This window comes from Heptranchias perlo, chromosome 27, assembly GCF_035084215.1.
Source record: "Heptranchias perlo isolate sHepPer1 chromosome 27, sHepPer1.hap1, whole genome shotgun sequence".
NCBI classification, from domain to species: Eukaryota; Metazoa; Chordata; class Chondrichthyes; order Hexanchiformes; family Hexanchidae; genus Heptranchias; species Heptranchias perlo.
This window is the reverse complement of record NC_090351.1, coordinates 28,182,850-28,203,555: the sequence shown is the minus strand read 5'-3', so window position 1 is coordinate 28,203,555 and position 20,706 is coordinate 28,182,850. Positions and strand designations below refer to the sequence as shown.

At 43.1% G+C, this 20,706-nt stretch overlaps 1 protein-coding gene across 1 annotated transcript; it reads right to left on the bottom strand.

Moving 5' to 3' along the window:
- Positions 1-2,752: 2,752 nt before the first annotated feature.
- On the bottom strand, positions 2,753-20,637 carry yod1 (YOD1 deubiquitinase). The gene is made up of 3 exons (XM_068007839.1): positions 20,572-20,637; positions 7,496-7,709; positions 2,753-3,730 (listed from the first exon to the last, which is right to left on the bottom strand). The coding sequence occupies exons 2-3, from the start codon at positions 7,701-7,703 to the stop codon at positions 3,027-3,029; spliced, it is 912 nt and encodes a 303-aa protein (XP_067863940.1). The 5' UTR covers positions 7,704-7,709; positions 20,572-20,637; the 3' UTR covers positions 2,753-3,026.
- Positions 20,638-20,706: the final 69 nt, after the last annotated feature.

Below are 20,706 nucleotides of genomic sequence, written 5' to 3'. Positions count from 1 at the left end.
CAATGTGATTAGTTTTGGATTGATCAGCAAAGAGCCAAAGACACAATGGGACAAATGGTCTCCTTATGTATTGTAAACTTCTATGGCCCTATATGAAGTATTTCAAAGAGGCACAGATGGCATGTTTTTAGGCAGTAAAAACATTACTGCAAAGAGTGAACAGGCACAGAAACATAACCTGGCTTTTCATCTCCAACCCACACTGATGAGATGAGTCTCTTCAATCTGTTGGCTATGTGAAATAGGTTTGGACTAACTCAATCCAGTTCCTTTTGGATGAGGATCTACAGTGAAAAACTGCTTTTAATCTGATACTAACTTGGCGATCGGTGGGAAATGGAAAGCAATACACAATATGTTCTTCTGAGATGCAGCACAATATGTTCTTCTGAGTTTGGGATAAGGCACATTATTGCAACAGAGTAAAGGGAGTATTACTCTGTATCTAAGCACATTATACTTGAGCTAGGAGTGCTTGTTGATGACAGTGGGGCTTGAAATATAAAAGTGATCTATTTCCCAGCACAATCAGCATTCATTTTGCTGGGTTAACAAATTACCATAATAACCCTCTGCTATGAAATGTTCATATTTGGCATGTTGCTACATTTACATTGCAATTTTTATAACACGGTTTTCACATATTTTACTTAAAATTAGCAATACAAATTATTAGTACCAGATGCAAAATTATTTCATTGTGCTCTATAGAAAAAAAAAACATGTCTTGCAGACCTTGCAGTAATGAAGATGGCACATCAAGAACAGCTGTTGTCCATATGCCAGAAGTAGCACCAGAACAAGTGGTTAAAAGTAACATTTGTTAAATGACCCATCACATCTGATTGATTTGTTCACTTGCAGTTGATTCAACTTAGAGACCAAGCTAAATTCTAAATAAAGCTTCAGAAATGAAAATGATTTAGAAACTGGACAGATAAGGTAGAACTGTAAAAATAATAAAATTTAAGTTTGCTACGATGATAATATCACTGATTTTTCTCAATCCTTTACTGTTCCTTTAAAATGCATGCATGTCATTTAAAAAATGTTAAACATAATAGCCACAAATATTACAAAGACCTACAGTACATAGCATTCAAATGGCACAATGCTGATATTTCTTTCAGATGCTAGCATACCAAGTACAAGAAATCATGATCATGATTAAAACAGATTTGGTCCTGCATCAAATAGAACATTTTCATGACTTTAGAGTAAATGTGAATTAAATGTTAGCTTTAGATAGCATCTTTAAAAGCATTTCTTTGTCTGTGTCTGAGAGCGACCAATACATAATGATTCATCCACAATTTTAATCTTTCCTTACTAATCTTTAAGATGGAAAGCAAAGCCCAGCAGTCTACAAAATGCAGGAAGGATCTTAGTTTTACAGATCAGCCAGTATACAGATGCTTTGGCCTAAGTGCTAATTAAATTATACATAGAAAAAGCACTAATACATATGCAGCTTGTCAAGTGATTCTATGCATAGGAGGCACCATTGTGTCTTTGAACTTGATTAATTGATAGCTCTTTATTTAGAGCCTCTGGACTGAAACATCTATGGACCTGCTTTTTGTCATACCTTCAAGTTTAACTTCAAGAATTGTTACTTCAGCTCCACGTAGGCAATGAGATTTCTATGTTGCTATGTACAAACTTCACATCTGGAAATCTATGAAAGACTGTTTCCTTGGGGATTATCAGATATTTTAACTGCTTGTGGACTTCATCTTTATTAATTTTCTAGGTATCTGTACCATCAATAACTTGCTGTGTCTTTCTACTTCTGTGTAAATGTAAGGAGTTGTACAACACCAGGTTATAGTCCAACAGCTTTATTTGAAATCACAAGCTTTCGGAGCTTTGCTCGAAGGAGCAAAGCTCCGAAAGCTTGTGATTTCAAATAAAGCTGTTGGACTATAACCTGGTGTTGTACAACTCCTTACATTTGTCCACCCCAGTCCATCACTGGCATCTCCACATCATGCTTCTGTGTAGTCATCTTAATTGAAAACAAATCCATTAGTTTTAGCCTGAGTGCAGCAGTCTGACAGTATAGTATCTATTGTGTTTGGAGTAGACAAAAGAATGTGGTGGGCATCTCATGAGGTCTCAGTTGCATTATACTGTGGTTAAGGGGATAATTGTTAGTCCTGTGATACACTATCCCATACACAACACATATGAACTGAAATCTGCACCCTTTTTATATGAGTCTCAGCCTGCTCATGGAAACACCCTTTTTGCTAGCAGTGCAAGTTATTGGGAGAATGCCTGAATAGTGATGACCCAACTGAATGATGAATTTAAAAAGATTACAAGTACACCTGAGCTTGTCGACACAAGTCAGGGATCAAGGTAGTTGTTTAAGGATGTGCCTGTGGATTTCCATGAGCTGATCACAAAACTGTTACTAAAACACAAAAAAGGCATTTGTTACTTTAAGGCAGAGCTTGGATTGTGGAGGGATGGGATTATTTAAAATCTCAAGAATCCTCTAAAATGAATATTCACAACAAATTAGAAGTGCTTCCAATAGGCTTATAGCTAATTTTTCTACATAGTTATTCTGCAATAAAAAATACTTTCCAAATATGCATGACACTTGTACATGTATTCAGCTATGTGGAAGGAAAAACAATCCAAATTTAAGACTTCGAGAAACCATTGATGAACTCTAAATTAGTGCCCAAAATTCTCATTGAGCTAATACTCTTTATTGAGTAAAGTAATTTTTATAAATATGAAATGAGATTTTAATATTTTCTGTAACTATTAAGACATACATCTTTTGTTAAATATAATAAATTAGAATGAGTGAGGTCTAATGCAATTTATACTATGTAAACAGGAGTTTAAGAATGAGGGCCAACCTTTTCAAACAACCAGAAATTTGATCAGCTCATGGTTTAATCATCCCACGGTAAATAAACTCCATAAAATTCCATTTCATTCCTAAAGATTAATTAATTATCCCAGTACATTCTAGGAATGCGAGGTAGATAACATTATTCTGGCCATCACACCTCTCCAAAGTTGGTGTGTCCAGTCTCTTTAGCATGTTCCCTAGCCTCTACCTGACCCACCAGCCCCTTTTGGCAGACTATGCATCGCAGTGTGAATCTGTTCAGATCAGTAAATTGACGTTTTCTTCTAGCTTCATCTGCCAACTCCAGTGCCTGAGCAAGCACGACATCATCAGCTGTGGAGAAGATGGTTTGTGCGGGTGTTTCAGAATCTTCAAACTGTCGTTTTAAGGGATCGTAATGGATCCCATCGTAAATCAGAAGGACACGTTTGGTGTAGCCTATATCCTCCCCAAACCTGTCTACTCTGACAGTTTGTGTGTCCACTACACAGATCTCACACTGGTAAAACTTGGATAGAATGGAAATTTCAATGGCTCCTCCCCACGTGTCATTCTGTCGAATCCAGTTGCAGTAGTCCCAATTACTTTTTCCAAGTACAGCTTCTGTATATGAGTCAGGGTCACTTGCCACAATCTGTGCTATCAGGTTCCGCATTTCTGGAGCGCAGGTTGGCTCACAAATACCTCCTTCTACCACATAGTGGATGCTCGTGAAGAGACATGAATTATCTGCAGGGACAACATGCCGGGTCAGCAGTGGGAAAGTATCCTTATCTGAACCTTTAGCACCAAACTTTGACACAGAGGCTTGGGTCTTCAATGTATCTCTTTCCTCTTCCACAATCAAAGTATCTCCTGTAAGAAAAAGATACTAATACGTTTAATGCAACCTACTATCCTACTTCAAAATTGGTTCAAGGGTTACTGTCACTAAATATTTAAAGGAGTCACAATCATTAGCTTAGTACTCACCATTTACACAAAAATAGAAAATACACAAATGCAAAGAAAAAAATATAATTTTAAATGGTATCTACAACAACTTTAAATTAGCAAAGCATACTCGTAAATAATCTAGCTCTCTACAATTTACTTGCAGATTATGACAGCTTGTGAGCATTGGCATCAAGCAGATTATGCAAAATTTTGCAGTGACTACTTGAACAGATTTTTGTAATTCAGGAACTTTTGCATAGAATTAAGATATTTAGCATGGTTCACAACCCAATTTATCTTACAGTTACACATGCATTATTGATATATACTTTGTGTATGTGTGCACTTCCTGTTAATCACGTTTCAGATGTCACACACTGCCTAATATAAATTTTTGTATCACACCTAAAAATAGTACAAAGAAACAATGCCAGCCATTTGCAATGTGTAGAAAAACTCTCCAGGAACAGAAGGTACAACAACAACTTGCATTTATATAGTGCCTTTAATGTAGTAAAACGTTCCAAGGTGCTTCACAGGAGTGTTATCAAACAAAATTTGACACCAAGCCACATAAGATGATATTAGGACAGGTAACCAAAAGCTTGGTCAAAGTGGTAGTTTTAAGGAGTGTCTTAAAGGTGTAAAGAGGTGGAGAGGTTTAGGGAGGGAATTCCAGAGCTTAGGACCTAGGCAGCTGAAGGCACGGCCGCCAACGGTGGAGCGATTGAAATCGGGAATGCGCAAGAGGCAATAACTGGAGGAGTGCAGAGATCTCAGAGGGTGTAAGGCTGGAGGAGGTTACAGAGATAGGGAGGGGCGAGGCCATGGAGGGATTTGAAAACAAGGATGAGAATTTTAAAAATCGCGGCATTCCCGGACTGGGAGCCAATGTAGGTCAGTGAGCATTGGGGTGATGGGTGAATGGGACTTGGTGCAAGTTAGGATATGGGCAGTGGAGTTTTGGATGAGCTCAAGTTTATGGAGGGTGGAAGATGGGAGGGCGGCCAGGAGAGCTTTGGAATAGTCAAATCTAGAGTTAACAAAGGCATGGATGAGGCTTTCAGCAGCAGATAACCTAAGGCAGGGCGGAGACATGTGATGTTACGGAGGTGGAAGTAGGCTCATCTCAGGGTCAAATAGGACACCAAAGTTGCGAACTGTCTGGTTCAGCCTCAGACAGTGGCCAGGGAGAGAGATGGAGTTGATGGCTAGGGAACTGAATTCATAGCAGGGACCGATAACAATGGCTTCGCCCTTGTTTACAAATGAATGGACTTGAGGTTGTGCTTTTTTTGTTCTAATTTATTTCATTTATTATTTGTAAACAGTGTTTGGAGACTGGCCTGGTCCACACCAATTGATGAGCAACATCACAGAACATGAACTAATAGTTTTTAATACATCTAATTAAGTAATGCTTAAATGCATAGCCCGAGTGGACCCAGAGTTTTTTTTGCTTTTGCAAATTACTGATAATAATCTCCTCCAAAGACTCAGTGGTCTGAATCATACAAATTAGGAAGGCCCAGGTTTGATCACTGGTCTGTGCTAGGTCTACTGATCTCAGTCAGGGTGGCAGTGACACAGTCAAGGGAGGGAAGAAGGGGCAAAAGAGGAGGGAGAAGTGGCTTGTCATCCATGGTTTCTATCGCAGGCCACTATCCAGTTGCTGGTGGAAATTGCATGTGCGTCAATAGGATCAGGCCCATCTATTATGCCCTCCACCGTTCACTGTCTGGACTCCCAGGCAACGATGACTTATTACTTGGGAATGGTTCCAGTGGGCAGCAGCACCTATAGAACCATACCCCAGCATGAGTCAGTGGGGAGGGGAGGGGAGGAAAAAAAAACTGTCCAGCTTTCACCACTCCAGGAACACTGTGGTTCACAAGCTTGTAGAGACTGTGGTGTGCATAATTAAGCATCTAATTTCTTTAAGGGTCATCAATAGCAATAATAATCAAAAAAAAGTAAAAATCACTACTTACTTAGTGGGCAACTGAATGAAATTTATCCTTTCATTGTCAAATATCATGCAACAGTAAGAATCAGGTACAGAAACATCCAAAATTCTGGAAAACACAATTGTATGTCATGTTTTTGGATCAGTAACTAGCAAACAAAGCCTGCCTGGAGATTGCTACTTGTGTTCTGTACCAGAAAAAAAAATATTCAACTATCACAGAAAGTTGCTCAAAAGAACACAAGCCTACTTGGGATTGTCTGTAACTCATTAGAATTTGTTCTAACAATAGGATATTAAAATAATAAATCAAAGTGTTGATTTGTCTCTGGTGACATCTCCTTGGAAATAGAATTGGATTTCCCAAACTAATGCAATAGCATTAGAAATGAAATAACACATTGACTGGAAAGAGTTGCAAGGATGGCTTTAAATATCAAACTGCAAGAGCTAAGCTGCAGCAATTTGCCAATGTCATCTGACCTTGGTACTATTTAATCCTTAGAACAAATTCCAGTCTTATTCTTTGTAACAAATACATAGTTGGAACTTTGAGCCTTTTTAGATATTTTTTCTGGCAGTGGCAGATGCAATTGCTACTAGCAAATGGATACCCAGCTTTCCCGATTGAACCATATGATTTAAACTGTGATTGTGTCTTTTTCCAGTGAATATATTTATTTTTCATTGAGATTTTGTTGTCTGATCTTTCTGTAGTATGGATAGACCAAAACAAACGCAAGGGTAAAATGTGTGTACGGAAGAGCAAGTCAACTCTAAAACAGAAGAAATGATTGACTAGCAATGGTGGCCAATTTCTGCTTACCTGCTCTTTGTATGAATGAGATAGTTTCACAAGATAGGACACATGAACATCAGATTCATCAAATATGCTATTCATACCAAACAAGCTATTAGAATTAACCTCGTGTACTTCTAATTCTGTTGGTCAAAGAGTAGTGAGTCATCGTACTGGTCTTGTGAGCAGCTTATGAAATTGTATCAGGCTACAAGTAGGGAGGAATATGAAGCTGCTGACCTATTCAATCCACCCACATTTAAAACGGCAGGGTAGGAGGAGTGCTATGCTGATGCAAAATAATTTGATTTTTAAAATAAAATTACAGATTGCTAGCAACACAATCACAAGATAGTAGAATTGATTCCACCATAAAATAGGAAACCAAGGAAGAAAATCATGCCTATTCTGTCCAAACAGGACATGCCAATTTTATCTATCATTGGAGAGATGAATTAGTACAGTTCTAGCTTCTAAGATAAGATTCTGTGAAATGTCTCCTTGTTCCCTAACAATCTAGTGAAAATCCAGGTTAGCAATCTATAATCAATCAACCCTGGCTCATGATATATGCATGGTCTTCACAGCACAGAGACCCCAATTTGTGGAGGGAGAGGGAGGAAATTAGAATCTGATTTCATAAAAATGGCTCTCACTATGCAAAGGCAAGTGCTATTTTAAAAAAAAGCAAAATAATTTTTTAAAATTTAAAACTGACCAGTTTCAGATTTTGGTTTAAGAACCTTATCTGTGGGTATAATTAATTATAGTATCTTTTTTCAGATTTTTTACAAAACCCCTGTCTTTGTTGATAACGTTGCAATCTTAGGCACTTGCAGCTAAATAGCTTTGGGTAATTACTTTCAGAAGGACTGAATTTTCATTCTTCCTCTCTACACTATGCCCTCAATACACTTACCAGATTTGATAGGATAATCTTTGAGAGGTATTTCTCCATTACGGAGATCTAGGCAGGATGGAGGAAATCCCACCATGATTTTCTGCAGTGCACATGGAATTCCAGTTAGTTCTTCCACTTTATCTTTCAATTCTTGGACACTGGACACTGAAGTCAGCCCTTGCATCAGGTGGGTTCCATTCTTTGCTTTACATCGTAAACGCAGCATTGTACTCTAAAAGGAGATTATGAATTATTGACACTGTGCAATGAAATATCCATCTCTATAACATGCTTTTCCAATAACTTCTTGATATGATCTTTATTTTCTTTTGATATTCTACACATCTATACTATATGAATTAGACACTGGAAAATAATCTCGAAGCTATTATACTACACCACACTACATGTTAAGTAACCCCAATTATCCTTTGGGTTCATCATTACCAGAAATGAAATAATCCACTTGCCAGATTTTCTGATGATACATGTAAACAACCAAATTTTGCTCATGGGGAGGTTGAGGGCAAGCTGCCATTTTTGTGAGGTTAACAGCGATGCGGTGCAAATCGTCCAGCAATTCACAGGGTATTTCTTCCTTGCCACGAATTGCTGCACGATTTACACATTAACACCGGGAGCGCCACTAAACTCGTCGTTATTGTGCCAGCAAATTCTGGGCCAAAATGTTTAAACAAGATATAGAAAAGACAGATAGATGATGCATTGGGGATACATTAGAAAACCAAGCTAATGCCACAAGAAAAAAACTTTATAACTCAAAAGACAAAGTTAGCTTGTTTGTAGGATAAACTGGTCATTTCATTGTTCCCTGTTCATTTCAGATGAGAGAATGGGAAAAATCTTAGCTCCCTACCCAGCAGAAATTGGGTGAGAGGGCAGTTACAATGGAGAGGGGGATTTACCCATATAGTTCCTGCCGCGATCTGGCCAACTGCAATTTAAATTGCAGGTGACGGACACCCGCCCAAAGCCAGTGGGATCCTTTTTAAAAATGCAGATTGGGCTCCGATGATGTAATTGGGGCACAACTGCTATTTTTACCCAAATGCAAACCTGCCAGGAACAAGAGGCCCAGTAAGGTAAGTTTAAACATTTTTTTGTAAGGTTCCTTGTGGGCCAGGAGGAGCAGGAGTGCTCCTCCAGGCCCCACAAGGAAACCTTGGGCCTCTACTGCTCTGGGCTTCCCCTCCTCCACCAACCTGGCCCTCCGCAGCCACTTACCATGTGCTGAGGCCCATTTGGTTGGGATTGGGATTGGGAATTCAGCAAGCAGGATGCTAATGAAACCCTGCCATGAAAATCATCTGAGCCTCCCTGCTGCTGAGATGAAAATCGACCACAATGCTACAGCAATAAATTCATAGAAATAAGTTACATGGGGTTCTAAGAAAAGCAGAAACTTTCCTTTTCTTAAAAAATTGTGTAATATGTACGGAAATTTGTCTCTTACAGTTGATCTGGCCAATCATGAAGGTGAGCAATAACTGTGCAGCAACTTGAAGGATGTCTGTTTTGGGGCAATTTTTTTTTATTCGTTCACGGGATGTGGGCGTCGCTGGCAAGGCCGGCATTTATTGCCCATTCCTAATTGCCCTTGAGAAGGTGGTGGTGAGCCGCCTTCTTGAACCGCTGCAGTCCGTGTGGTGACGGTTCTCCCACAGTGCTGTTAGGAAGGGAGTTCCAGGATTTTGACCCAGCGACAATGAAGGAACGGCGATATATTTCCAAGTCGGGATGGTGTGTGACTTGGAGGGGAACGTGCAGGTGGTGTTGTTCCCATGCGCCTGCTGCCCTTGTCCTTCTAGATGGTAGAGGTCGCGGGTTTGGGAGGTGCTGTCGAAGAAGCCTTGGCGAGTTGCTGCAGTGCATCCTGTGGATGGTGCACACTGCAGCCACAGTGCGCCGGTGGTGAAGGGAGTGAATGTTTAGGGTGGTGGATGGGGTGCCAATCAAGCGGGCTGCTTTATCTTGGATGGTGTCGAGCTTCTTGAGTGTTGTTGGAGCTGCACTCATCCAGGCAAGTGGAGAGTATTCCATCACACTCCTGACTTGTGCCTTGTAGATGGTGGAAAGGCTTTGGGGAGTCAGGAGGTGAGTCACTCGCCGCAGAATACCCAGCCTCTGACCTGCTCTCGTAGCCACAGTATTTATATGGCTGGTCCAGTTAAGTTTCTGGTCAATGGTGACCCCCAGGATGTTGATGGTGGGGGATTCGGCGATGGTAATGCCGTTGAATGTCAAGGGGAGGTGGTTAGACTCTCTCTTATTGGAGATGGTCATTGCCTGGCACTTATCTGGCGCGAATGTTACTTGCCACTTATCAGCCCAAGCCTGGATGTTGTCCAGGTCTTGCTGCATGCGGGCTCGGACTGCTTCATTATCTGAGGGGTTGCGAATGGAACTGAACACTGTGCAGTCATCAGCGAACATCCCCATTTCTGACCTTATGATGGAGGGAAGGTCATTGATGAAGCAGCTGAAGATGGTTGGGCCTAGGAAACTGCCCTGAGGAACTCCTGCAGCAATGCCCTGGGGCTGAGATGCTTGGCCTCCAACAACCACTACCATCTTCCTTTGTGCTAGGTATGACTCCAGCCACTGGAGAGTTTTCCCCCCGATTCCCATTGACTTCAATTTTACTAGGGCTCCTTGGTGCCACACTCGGTCAAATGCTGCCTTGATGTCAAGGGCAGTCACTCTCACCTCACCTCTGGAATTCAGCTCTTTTGTCCATGTTTGGACCAAGGCTGTAATGAGGTCTGGAGCAGAGTGGTCCTGGCGGAACCCAAACTGAGCATCGGTGAGCAGGTTATTGGTGAGTAAGTGCCGCTTGATAGCACTGTCGACGACACCTTCCATCACTTTGCTGATGATTGAGAGTAGACTGATGGGGCGGTAATTGGCCGGATTGGATTTGTCCTGCTTTTTGTGGACAGGACATACCTGGGCAATTTTCCACATTGTCGGGTGGATGCCAGTGTTGTAGCTGTACTGGAACAGCTTGGCTAGAGGTGCAGCTAGTTCTGGAGCACAAGCCTTCAGCACTACAGCTGGGATGTTGTCGGGGCCCATAGCCTTTGCTGTATCCAGTGCACTCAGCCGTTTCTTGATATCACGTGGAGTGAATCGAATTGGCCGAAGACTGGCTTCCGTGATGGTGGGGATATCGGGAGGAGGCTGAGATGGATTATCCACTCGGCACTTCTGGCTGAAGATGGTTGCAAACGCTTCAGCCTTGTCTTTTGCACTCACGTGCTGGACTCCGCCATCATTGAGAATGGGGATGTTTGCAGAGCCTCCTCCTCCCGTTAGTTGTTTAATTGTCCACCACCATTCACGACTGGATGTGGCAGGACTGCAGAGCTTTGATCTGATCCGTTGGTTGTGGAATCGCTTAGCTCTGTCTATAGCATGTTGCTTCCGCTGTTTAGCATGCATGTAGTCCTGAGTTGTAGCTTCACCAGGTTGGCACCTCATTTTTAGGTACGCCTGGTGCTGCTCCTGGCATGCTCTTCTACACTCCTCATTGAACCAGGGTTGATTCCCTGGCTTGTTGGTAATGGTAGAGTGAGGAATATGCCGGGCCATGAGGTTACAGATTGTGCTGGAATACAATTCTGCTGCTGCTGATGGCCCACAGCGCCTCATGGATGCCCAGTTTTGAGCTGCTAGATCTGTTCTGAATCTATCCCATTTAGCACGGTGGTAGTGCCACACAACACGTTGGATGGTGTCCTCAGTGCGAAGATGGGATTTCATCTCCACGAGGACTGTGCGGTGGTCACTCCTACCAATACTGTCATGGACAGATGCATTTGCGACAGGTAGATTGGTGAGGACGAGGTCAAGTAAGTTTTTCCCTCGTGTTGGTTCGCTCACCACCTGCCGCAGGCCCAGTCTAGCAGCTATGTCCTTCAGGACTCGGCCAGCTCGGTCAGTAGTGGTGCTACCGAGCCACTCTTGGTGATGGACATTGAAGTCCCCCACCCAGAGTACATTTTGTGCCCTTGCTACCCTCAGTGCTTCCTCCAAGTGGTGTTCAACATGGAGGAGGACTGATTCATCAGCTGAGGGAGGACGGTAGGTGGTAATCAGCAGGAGGTTTCCTTGCCCATGTTTGACCTGATGCCATGAGATTTCATGGGGTCCAGAGTCAATGTTGAGGACTCCCAGGGCCACTCCCTCCTGACTGTATATCACTGTACCGCCACCTCTGGTGGGTCTGTCCTGCCGGTGGGACAGGACATACCCAGGGATGGTGATGGAAGAGTCTGGGACGTTGGCTGAAAGATATGATTCTGTGAGTATGGCTATGTCAGGCTGTTGCTTGACTAGTCTGTGGGACAGCTCTCCCAATTTTGGCACAAGTCCCCAGATGTTAGTAAGGAGGACCTTGCAGGGTCGACTGGGCTTGGTGTTTTGTCGTTGTCGTGTCCGGTGCCTAGTGGTCCGATGCCGGGTGGTCCGTCCTGTTTTATTCTTATTACGACTTTTCGTAGCGAGATTTTACAACTGAGTGGCTTGCTAGGCCATTTCAGAGGGCAATTAAGAATCAACCACATTGCTGTGGGTCTGGAGTCACATATAGGCCAGACCGGGTAAGGGCGGCAGGCTTCCTTCCCTAAAGGACATTAGTGAACCAGATGGGTTTTTACGACAATCCGGTAGTTTCATGGCCATCATTACTGATACTAGCATTTTAATTCCAGATTTTTATTTAATTAATTGAATTTAATTAATTGAATTTAAATTCGCCAGCTGCCGTGGTGGGATTTGAACTCATGACTCTGGATTTTAGTCCAGGCCTCTGGATTACTAGCCCAGTAACATAACCACTATGCTACCGTACCCGATTAATTAGAAAGGGCAACAGTTTTTAAAAAAAAGAAAAGTTTGTTTCACTAAATGACTAAGAAAAAGCCAGTTACCCTGATATTTTTATGTTATTTTCTGCTAAATGCAGTAACTTCGATGTTGTGAGGATGAAAGTAGTGTAGCAATAACAGTAGCAAAACAATAGTGTTTTCAACAGACTGAGAAATAGACAATTTAAAATGTGTAAATACTGAGGTAGGGATTACAATGCAATATCTATTTCTATTAGTTGTTTGAACACATCCCACCAGTAGAAATATATATTGATGTTCAATGTTTACTTCCCCCTCATGTGGTGTATTTTATAAATCACTATTTTATTGGGGCAAAAACTTTGATAGATCTTTTATGGAAAACCAGCAAGTCAAGTTCAAGAGTGATTGCATTCCTCCTATTAGGAGACATAGGTAGAAAGGATTAATATGTAGTTTAAAGAACTGTAGAGAGTTTCATGCATTTGCCTTCTCGATTGAAATACTTCAGTGGGCCTCTGCTTATCACGCTTGAGACTCTGATAGAGAAACCATACAAGGTACCATTAGACACTAGGGACTGATAATTGAAGGTGAATTTGGGAAAAACAAGGTAAGAGGGGTGAGAAAATGGAGAACAGCAGCAGGGTGGAATGTGAGATCATCCTCACCTATGTCAATCAATGGATATTTTGCTCCAGAACTTGTAGCTCAGAAAGGTATAAAAAGGTGGCGAATTGCAATGGGAATTTGAATTCGACCCGGGAAGTTTTGAGTTCAAGCACCATACGCGATAGAACTTGTTTTCCCGAATCAGGTTCACTTGATTTGTAAGTACTTTTCTTTATTTGGAGATTAAACTTTGAATAAACAAAACTTTGCCTGTGAGCGTATTGTCTTACCATCATTGACTCACATAAAGCTAGCTAGCTAACAGTGGCAACCCAGATGAGAAGGTATAGCGTTGTATCTTAGACGCGGACTGCAAGGCTGATCCCCTTGTAGCAGCCCAATAAGTAGTGAGGACCCAATCCTGCTACCAACTTGCTAGTTACGGTTACAGTTTCATTTTAAATAAGTAATCATGGTAGACAAATCTAAGAGAAAAGTTCAATTAACAATTTGTTCTTGAGTATCAAGAAACTGACTCTGTGCTAGATGCAATCCAACATGAAGACCCACTGATTAAGTCAACATCCTCATTTTCCTGAATCAGGTTCGTTTGATTTGTGAGTACTTCACTTTATTTGGAGATTAAACTTTGAATAAGCGAAACTTTGCTTGTGAGCGTATAGTCCCTCCGCCATTGAATGAACTCACAAAAAGCTAGCTAGCTAACACTCCGTGGGCTGGCATCAGCTTCACCCCAGAGGAAGGCGGCACAAGAATGGTTTCAATGGTGGCCGTGAAACTACCGGATTGTCGTAAAAACACATCTGGTTCACTAATGTCCTTTAGGGAAGGAAACCTGCCGTCCTTACCCGGTCTGGCCTATACGTGACTCCAGACCCACAGCAATGTGGTTGATTCTTAATTGCCCTCTGAAATGGCCCAGCAAGCCACTCAGTTGTACAATCTCGCTAAAAAAAGTCATAATAAGAATAAAACCGGACGGACCACCCAGCATCGGACCACTAGGTACCGGACACGACAAAGGCAAACCAAGCCCAGTCGACCCTGCAAAGTCCTCCTCACTAACATCTGGGGACCTGTGCCAAAATTGGGAGAGCTTCCCACAGACTAGTCAAGCAATAGCTTGACATAGCCATACTCACAGAATCATACCTTTCAGCCAACGTCCCAGACTCTTCCATCACCATCCCTGGGTATGTCCTGTCCCACCGGCAGGACAGACCCACCAGAGGTGGCGGTACAGTGATATACAGTCAGGAGGGAGTGGCCCTGGGAGTCCTCAACGTTGACTCCGGACCCCATGAAATCTCATGGATTCAGGTCAAACATGGGCAAGAAAACCTGCTGCTGATTACCACCTACCGCCCTCCCTCAGCTGATGAATGAGTCCTCCTTCATGTTGAGCAGCAATTGGAGGAAGCACTGAGGGTAGCAAGGGCACAGAATGTACTCTGGGTGGGGGACTTCAATGTCCATCACCAAGAGTGGTTCGGTAGCACCACTACTGACCGAGCTGGCCGAGTCCTGAAGGACATAGCTGCCAGACTGGGCCTGCGGCAGGTGGTGTGCGAACCAACAGAAGAGAAAAACCTACTTGACCTTGTCCTTGACCAATCTACCTGTCGCACATGCATCTGTCCATGACGGTATTGGTAGTAATGACCATCGCACAGTCCTCGTGGAGATGAAGTCCCGCCTTCGCATTGAGAACACCATCCAATGTGTTGTGTGGCACTATCACCGTGCTAAATGGGATAGATTCAGATCAGATCTAGCAGCTCAAAACGGGGCATCCGTGAGGCGCTGTGGGCCATCAGCAGCAGAATTGTATTCCACCACAATCTATAACCTCATGGCCCGGCATATTCCTCACTTCACCATTACCAACAAGCCAGGGTATCAACCCTGGTTCAATGTGGAGTGCAGAAGAGCATGCCAGGAGCAGCAGCAGGTGTACCTAAAATGAGGTGCCAACTTGGTGAAGCTACAACACAGGGCTACATACATGCTAAACAGCGGAAGCAACATGCTACAGACAGAGCTAAGCGATTCCACAACCAACGGATCAAATCAAAGCTCTGTAGTCCTACCACATCCAGTCGTGAATGGTGGTGGACAATTAAACAACTAATGGGAGGAGGAGACTCTGTAAACATCCCCATCCACAATGATGGCGGAGTCCAGCATGTGAGTGCAAAAGATAAGACTGAAGTGTTTGCAACCATCTTCAGCCAGAAGTGCCGAGTGGATGATCCAGCTCGGCCTCCTCCCGATAGCCCCACCATCACAGAAGCCAGTCTTCAGCCAATTCGATTCACTCCATGTGATATCAAGAAACAGCTGAGTGCACTGGATACAGCAAAGACTATGGACCCCGACAACATCCCGGCTGTAGTGTTGAAGACTTGTGCTCCAGAACTCGCCGTACCTCTAGCCAAACTGTTCCAGTGCAGCTACAACACCGGCATCTACCCGACAATGTGGAAAATTGCCCAGGTACGTCCTGTCCACAAAAAGCAGGACAAATCCAATCCGGCCATTTACCGCCCCATCAGTCTACTCTCAATCATCAGCAAAGTGATAGAAAGTGTCGTCGATAGTGCTATCAAGTGGCACTTACTCACCAATAACCTGCTCACCGACGTTCAGTTTGAGTTCCGCAGGACCACTCAGCTCCAGACCTCATTACAGCCTCGGTCCAAACATGGACAAAGGAGCTGAATTCCAGAGGTGAGGTGAGGTGAGAGTTACTGCCCTTGACATCAAGGCAGTATTTGACTGAGTGTGGCACCAAGGAGCCCTAGAAAAATTGAAGTCAATGGGAATCAGGGGGAAAACTCTCCAGTGGCTGGAGTCATACCTAGCACAAAGGAAGATGGTAGCGGTTGTTGGAGGCCAGTCATCTCAGCTCCAGGACATTGCTGCAGGAGTTCCTCAGGCCAGTGTCCTAGACGCAACCATCTTCAGCTGCTTCATCAATGACCTTCCCTCCATCATAAGGTCAGAAATGGGGATGTTCGCTGATGATTGCGCAGTGTTCAGTTCCATTCTCAACCCCTCATATAATGAAGCAGTCCGTGCCCGCTACAGCAAGACCTGGACAACATCCAGGCTTGGGCTGATAAGTGGCAAGTAACATTCGAGCCAGGCAATGACCATCTCCAACAAGAGAGAGTCTAACCACCTCCCCATGATATTCAACAGCATTACCATCGCCGAATCCCCCACCATCGACCAGAAACTTAACTGTACCAACCACATAAATACTGTGGCTACAAGGGCAGGTCAGAGGCTGGGTATTCTGCGGCGAGTGACTCACCTCCTGACTCCCCAAAGCCTTTCCACCATCTACAAGGCACAAGTCAGGAGTGTGATGGAATACTCTCCACTTGCCTGCATGAGTGCAGCTCCAACAACACAAGAAGCTTGACACCATCCAAGACAAAGCAGCCCGCTTGATTGGCACCCCATCCACCACCCTAAACATTCATTCCCTTCACCACCGGTACACCGTGGCTGTCGTGTGTACCATCCACAGGATGCACTGCAGCAACTCACCAAGGCTTCTTCGACAGCACCTCCCAAACCCATGACCTCTACCACCTAGAAGGACAAGGGCAGCAAAAACATGGGAACACCACCACCTGCACATTCCCCTCCAAGTCACACACCATCCCGACTTGGAAATATATTGCCGTTCCTTCATCGTCGCTGGGTCAAAACCAATTGACGCTGGGTCAAAACCAGTAGCCAGTGGTGTTCCGCAGGGGTCGGTGCTGGGTCCCCAACTCTTTACAATCTATATTAACGATTTGGAGGAGGGGACCGAGTGTAACATATCAAAGTTTGCAGATGATACAAAGATGGGAGGGAAAGTAGAGAGTGAGGAGGACATAAAAAACCTACAAGGGGATATAGACAGGCTGGGTGAGTGGGCGGAGATTTGGCAGATGCAATACAATGTTGGAAAATGTGAGGTTATGCACTTTGGCAGGAAAAATCGGAGAGCAAGTTATTATCTCAATGGCGAGAAACTGGAAAGTACTGCAGTACAAAGGGATCTGGGGGTCATAGTGCAAGAAAATCAAAAGGTTAGTATGCAGGTGCAGCAGGTGATCAAGAAGGCCAACGGAATGTTGGCTTTTATTGCTAGGGGGATAGAATACAAAAACAAGGAGGTATTGCTGCAGTTATATAAGGTATTAGTGAGACCGCACCTGGAATACTGCATACAGTTTTGGTGTCCATACTTAAGAAAAGACATACTTGCTCTCGAGGCAGTACAAAGAAGGTTCACTCGGTTAATCCCGGGGATGAGGGGGCGGACATATGAGGAGAGGTTGAGTAGATTGGGACTCTACTCATTGGAGTTCAGAAGAATGAGAGGCGATCTTATTGAAACATACAAGATTGTGAAGGGGCTTGATCGGGTGGATGCGGTAAGGATGTTCCCAAGGATGGGTGAAACTAGAACGAGGGGGCATAATCTTAGAATAAGGGGCTGCTCTTTCAAAACTGAGATGAGGAGAAACTTCTTCACTCAGAGGGTGGTAGGTCTGTGGAATTTGCTGCCCCAGGAAGCTGTGGAAGCTACATCATTAAATAAATTTAAAACAGAAATAGACAGTTTCCTAGAAGTAAAGGGAATTAGGGGTTACGGGGAGCGGGCAGGAAATTGGACATGATTTTAGATTTGAGGTTAGGACCAGATCAGCCATGATCTTATTGAATGGCGGAGCAGGCTCGAGGGGCCGATTGGCCTACTCCTGCTCCTATTTCTTATGTTCTTATGTTCTTGAACTCCCTACCTAACTGCACTGTGGGAGAACCTTCACCAAATGGACTGCAGCGGTTCAAGGAGGCGGCTCACCACCACCTTCTCAAGGGCAATTAGGGATGGGCAATAAGTGCTGGCCTCGCCAGCGATGCTCATATCCCATGAATGAAGAATAAAAAAAAATTAGTTGGGGGGCGGGGGGGGGGAGGGAAAGAGAGGAGAGAGAGAGAGAATAAAATTAAAGGATAACATATCCTGAGATAAGAGAGGGGGAATCTGTACTGCACAATTTAAGGAGGCTAAAAAAAACACTATTTTCTTGGTTTGCCTCACATTATGTACTATGCAAGCTCCCAGGTTTTGGCCAACACTATCCTACAGCACACCAGCAGGAGTTCTGCTCGATTAGTTTAGGAATAGTCACCCAATTTTCATGTATTTAATCTGCAATAACATTCACAAAAAAAGTAATGTTGCAATAACAAAAAAAGTATCACACAAAAATGTACAAAGGATTCTGCCATGCCAATAATCTGTTTTAATACAATACTAAGTTGTGTGCTAAAACAGAATTGCTTGCAAAGTGAAAAAACTCAATACAGGCTTGGGTTTGAATTCATTGTCAGATTATAAGGCTTTGTCACCATGTTGTACCATTTTTTCCCCAAAACTGAATAAACTCAACTTCAAATTAGAAAACACCAACAGTGGTGTCAACCATAGCTCAGTGGTAGCACTCTTGCCTCTGAGTCAGAAGATTATGGGTTCAAGTCCCAATCCAGACTTGAGCAAAAAAATCTAGGCTGACACACCACGGAAGTACTGAGGGATTGCTGTACTGTCAGAGGTGCCGTCTTTCAGATGAGACGTTAAACCGAGGCCCCATCTGCCCTCTGAAGTGGACGTAAAGGATCCCAGGACATAATTTTGAAGAAAAGCAGGGGGTTCTCTCTGGTGTCCTGGCCAACATTTATTCCTCAATATCAATGATACAGAGTATCTGATCGTCATCACGTTGCTGCTTGTGGGACCTGGCTGTGCGCAAATTGGCTGCTGCGATTCCTACATTACAACAGTGACTACACTTCAAAAGTACTTAATTTACCCAATTGTAAACAATTTTACAACACCAAGTTATAGTCCAGCAATTTTATTTTAAATTCACAAGCTTTCGGAGATTTTCTCCTTCCTCAGAGAAAATCTCCGAAAGCTTGTGAATTTAAAATAAAATTGCTGGACTATAACTTGGTGTTGTAAAATTGTTTACAATTGTCAACCCCAGTCCATCACCGGCATCTCCACATCATAATTTACCCAAAGAATAGTAAGAATGTGAAAAGTGCTACCACAAGGAATAGTTGAGGTAAATAGTATAGATGCATTTAAGGGGAAGCTAGATAAACACACAAAGGGGAAAGGTATGCTGATACAGATAGATGAAGTAGGGAGGGAGAAGGCTCGTGTGGAGCATACACGCCAACTTAGATCAGTTGGGCCAAATGGCCTGTTTCTGAGCTGTAGACTCAATGTAAAGCGCTTTGAGACATCCAGAGGTCGTAAAAGGCACTATATAAATGCAAGTTCTCTCTTTAGCAGTAGGAATAATTTAAACTCAAGATTATTACAGTACTGTGAGATTCATAGTGCTGTTATTGTTTCACCAATCATCCACTTTATACTACATACTGGACCATAGATGCCCTGGTAATCGACTATAGAATTTCTCAATAAATTTGAAAGATCACAAACATTAATCTTCCTGTGTGATCAAATATGGTGCCTCCACAGACATCTGCTTCTGGCAGAAAAATTGACAAACTGAATTAACTCCCACACACAATTAAAATGGCACATTGTTTTTTTTAAATGCAGTAGATAACGTTTCAAGGATGTAATCAATCATAAAGTTCAGATAAACTTCATAAAACAAAATATAATCTTTAATCTCACTTCTTGGACATATCCAGGTTGGACCTGATCTGCGACTACAGTCAATTATTCATTGATCTTCATTCATTTCAATTGAGTCTACTGTTAATTACCAAGATTCACTATAGGCAGTGTATTATAAAAGGTATTTCAAATTTACCCATTTCACATATTTTTCATGTAAAGCCTAACAGTTATCGGATTGCAATCACGATTGGTAGGTATATCAGTGCAACCACGTATATTGCTCCTGCTTTGATCCCTTTTAGTACACTGCTGCAATGGTTGACCCTGTTTATTCCTACCATTCCTATACAACCATATTATTCGCATGATTTTAAGGCTACATTACGCACAACATCCTACCGTAGGGCTTACAAATTAAAGCCCACGTTAACTTTTGACCCTTGTTCCCATTTAATTATTTTTCACCCCATCAACACTTTCCCCACAAATTTCTATTCACCTTCCTTCTAGGCAATTCTATATTGCAGTCTACGCCCTTTTTAACAGGACTATTTTCCCTATGCAATCTTGGCCGGCAGAAACATCCCATTACCCCCATTCTCCTCATGGAAGTCCTACAGCATTTTAACCGTGCCAGAATAGAGCCTCTGGTCCTGTGATAGATTCCCTTTTGCAGTAACTGCGCGGTGAGATGATCGCAGCAGGTCTCAATGGTGACCGCGGCCTGATGGACCACCCCCCCCAACAACCATCCCAACTTTATTTATTGTAGTTTCTCTTAAAGGAAAAGCTGAGCAGGCTCAACTATCCTGTGGCCACGTGCTCTACTTCTACCCCCCCCCCCAATACCTCAAATCATAACATACACAAATTTGATATAGGTTTTAGCTACAGCAAAGGAAAGAACAGAAACGTACTTGTACCACAGCCACCAGCTAACACAACCACTCGTCCCCAAGACAAGTCGACGCGCTGTAACTACGCGTCTGACATCACAAAGACCGAAGCCTCTATCACGTGCTCGGCCTCCAGGTGGTTGCAGCCCGCCACTT

Excerpts from the sequence above, each read along its gene's own strand:
- yod1 (XM_068007839.1), bottom strand. The coding sequence starts at position 7,703 with ATGCTGCGTTTACGATGTAAAGCAAAGAATGGAACCCACCTGATGCAA. Across the intron at positions 3,731-7,495 it reads AGATTATCCTATCAAATCTG|GAGATACTTTGATTGTGGAA; the intron begins GTAAGTGTATTG and ends TTTTTCTTACAG.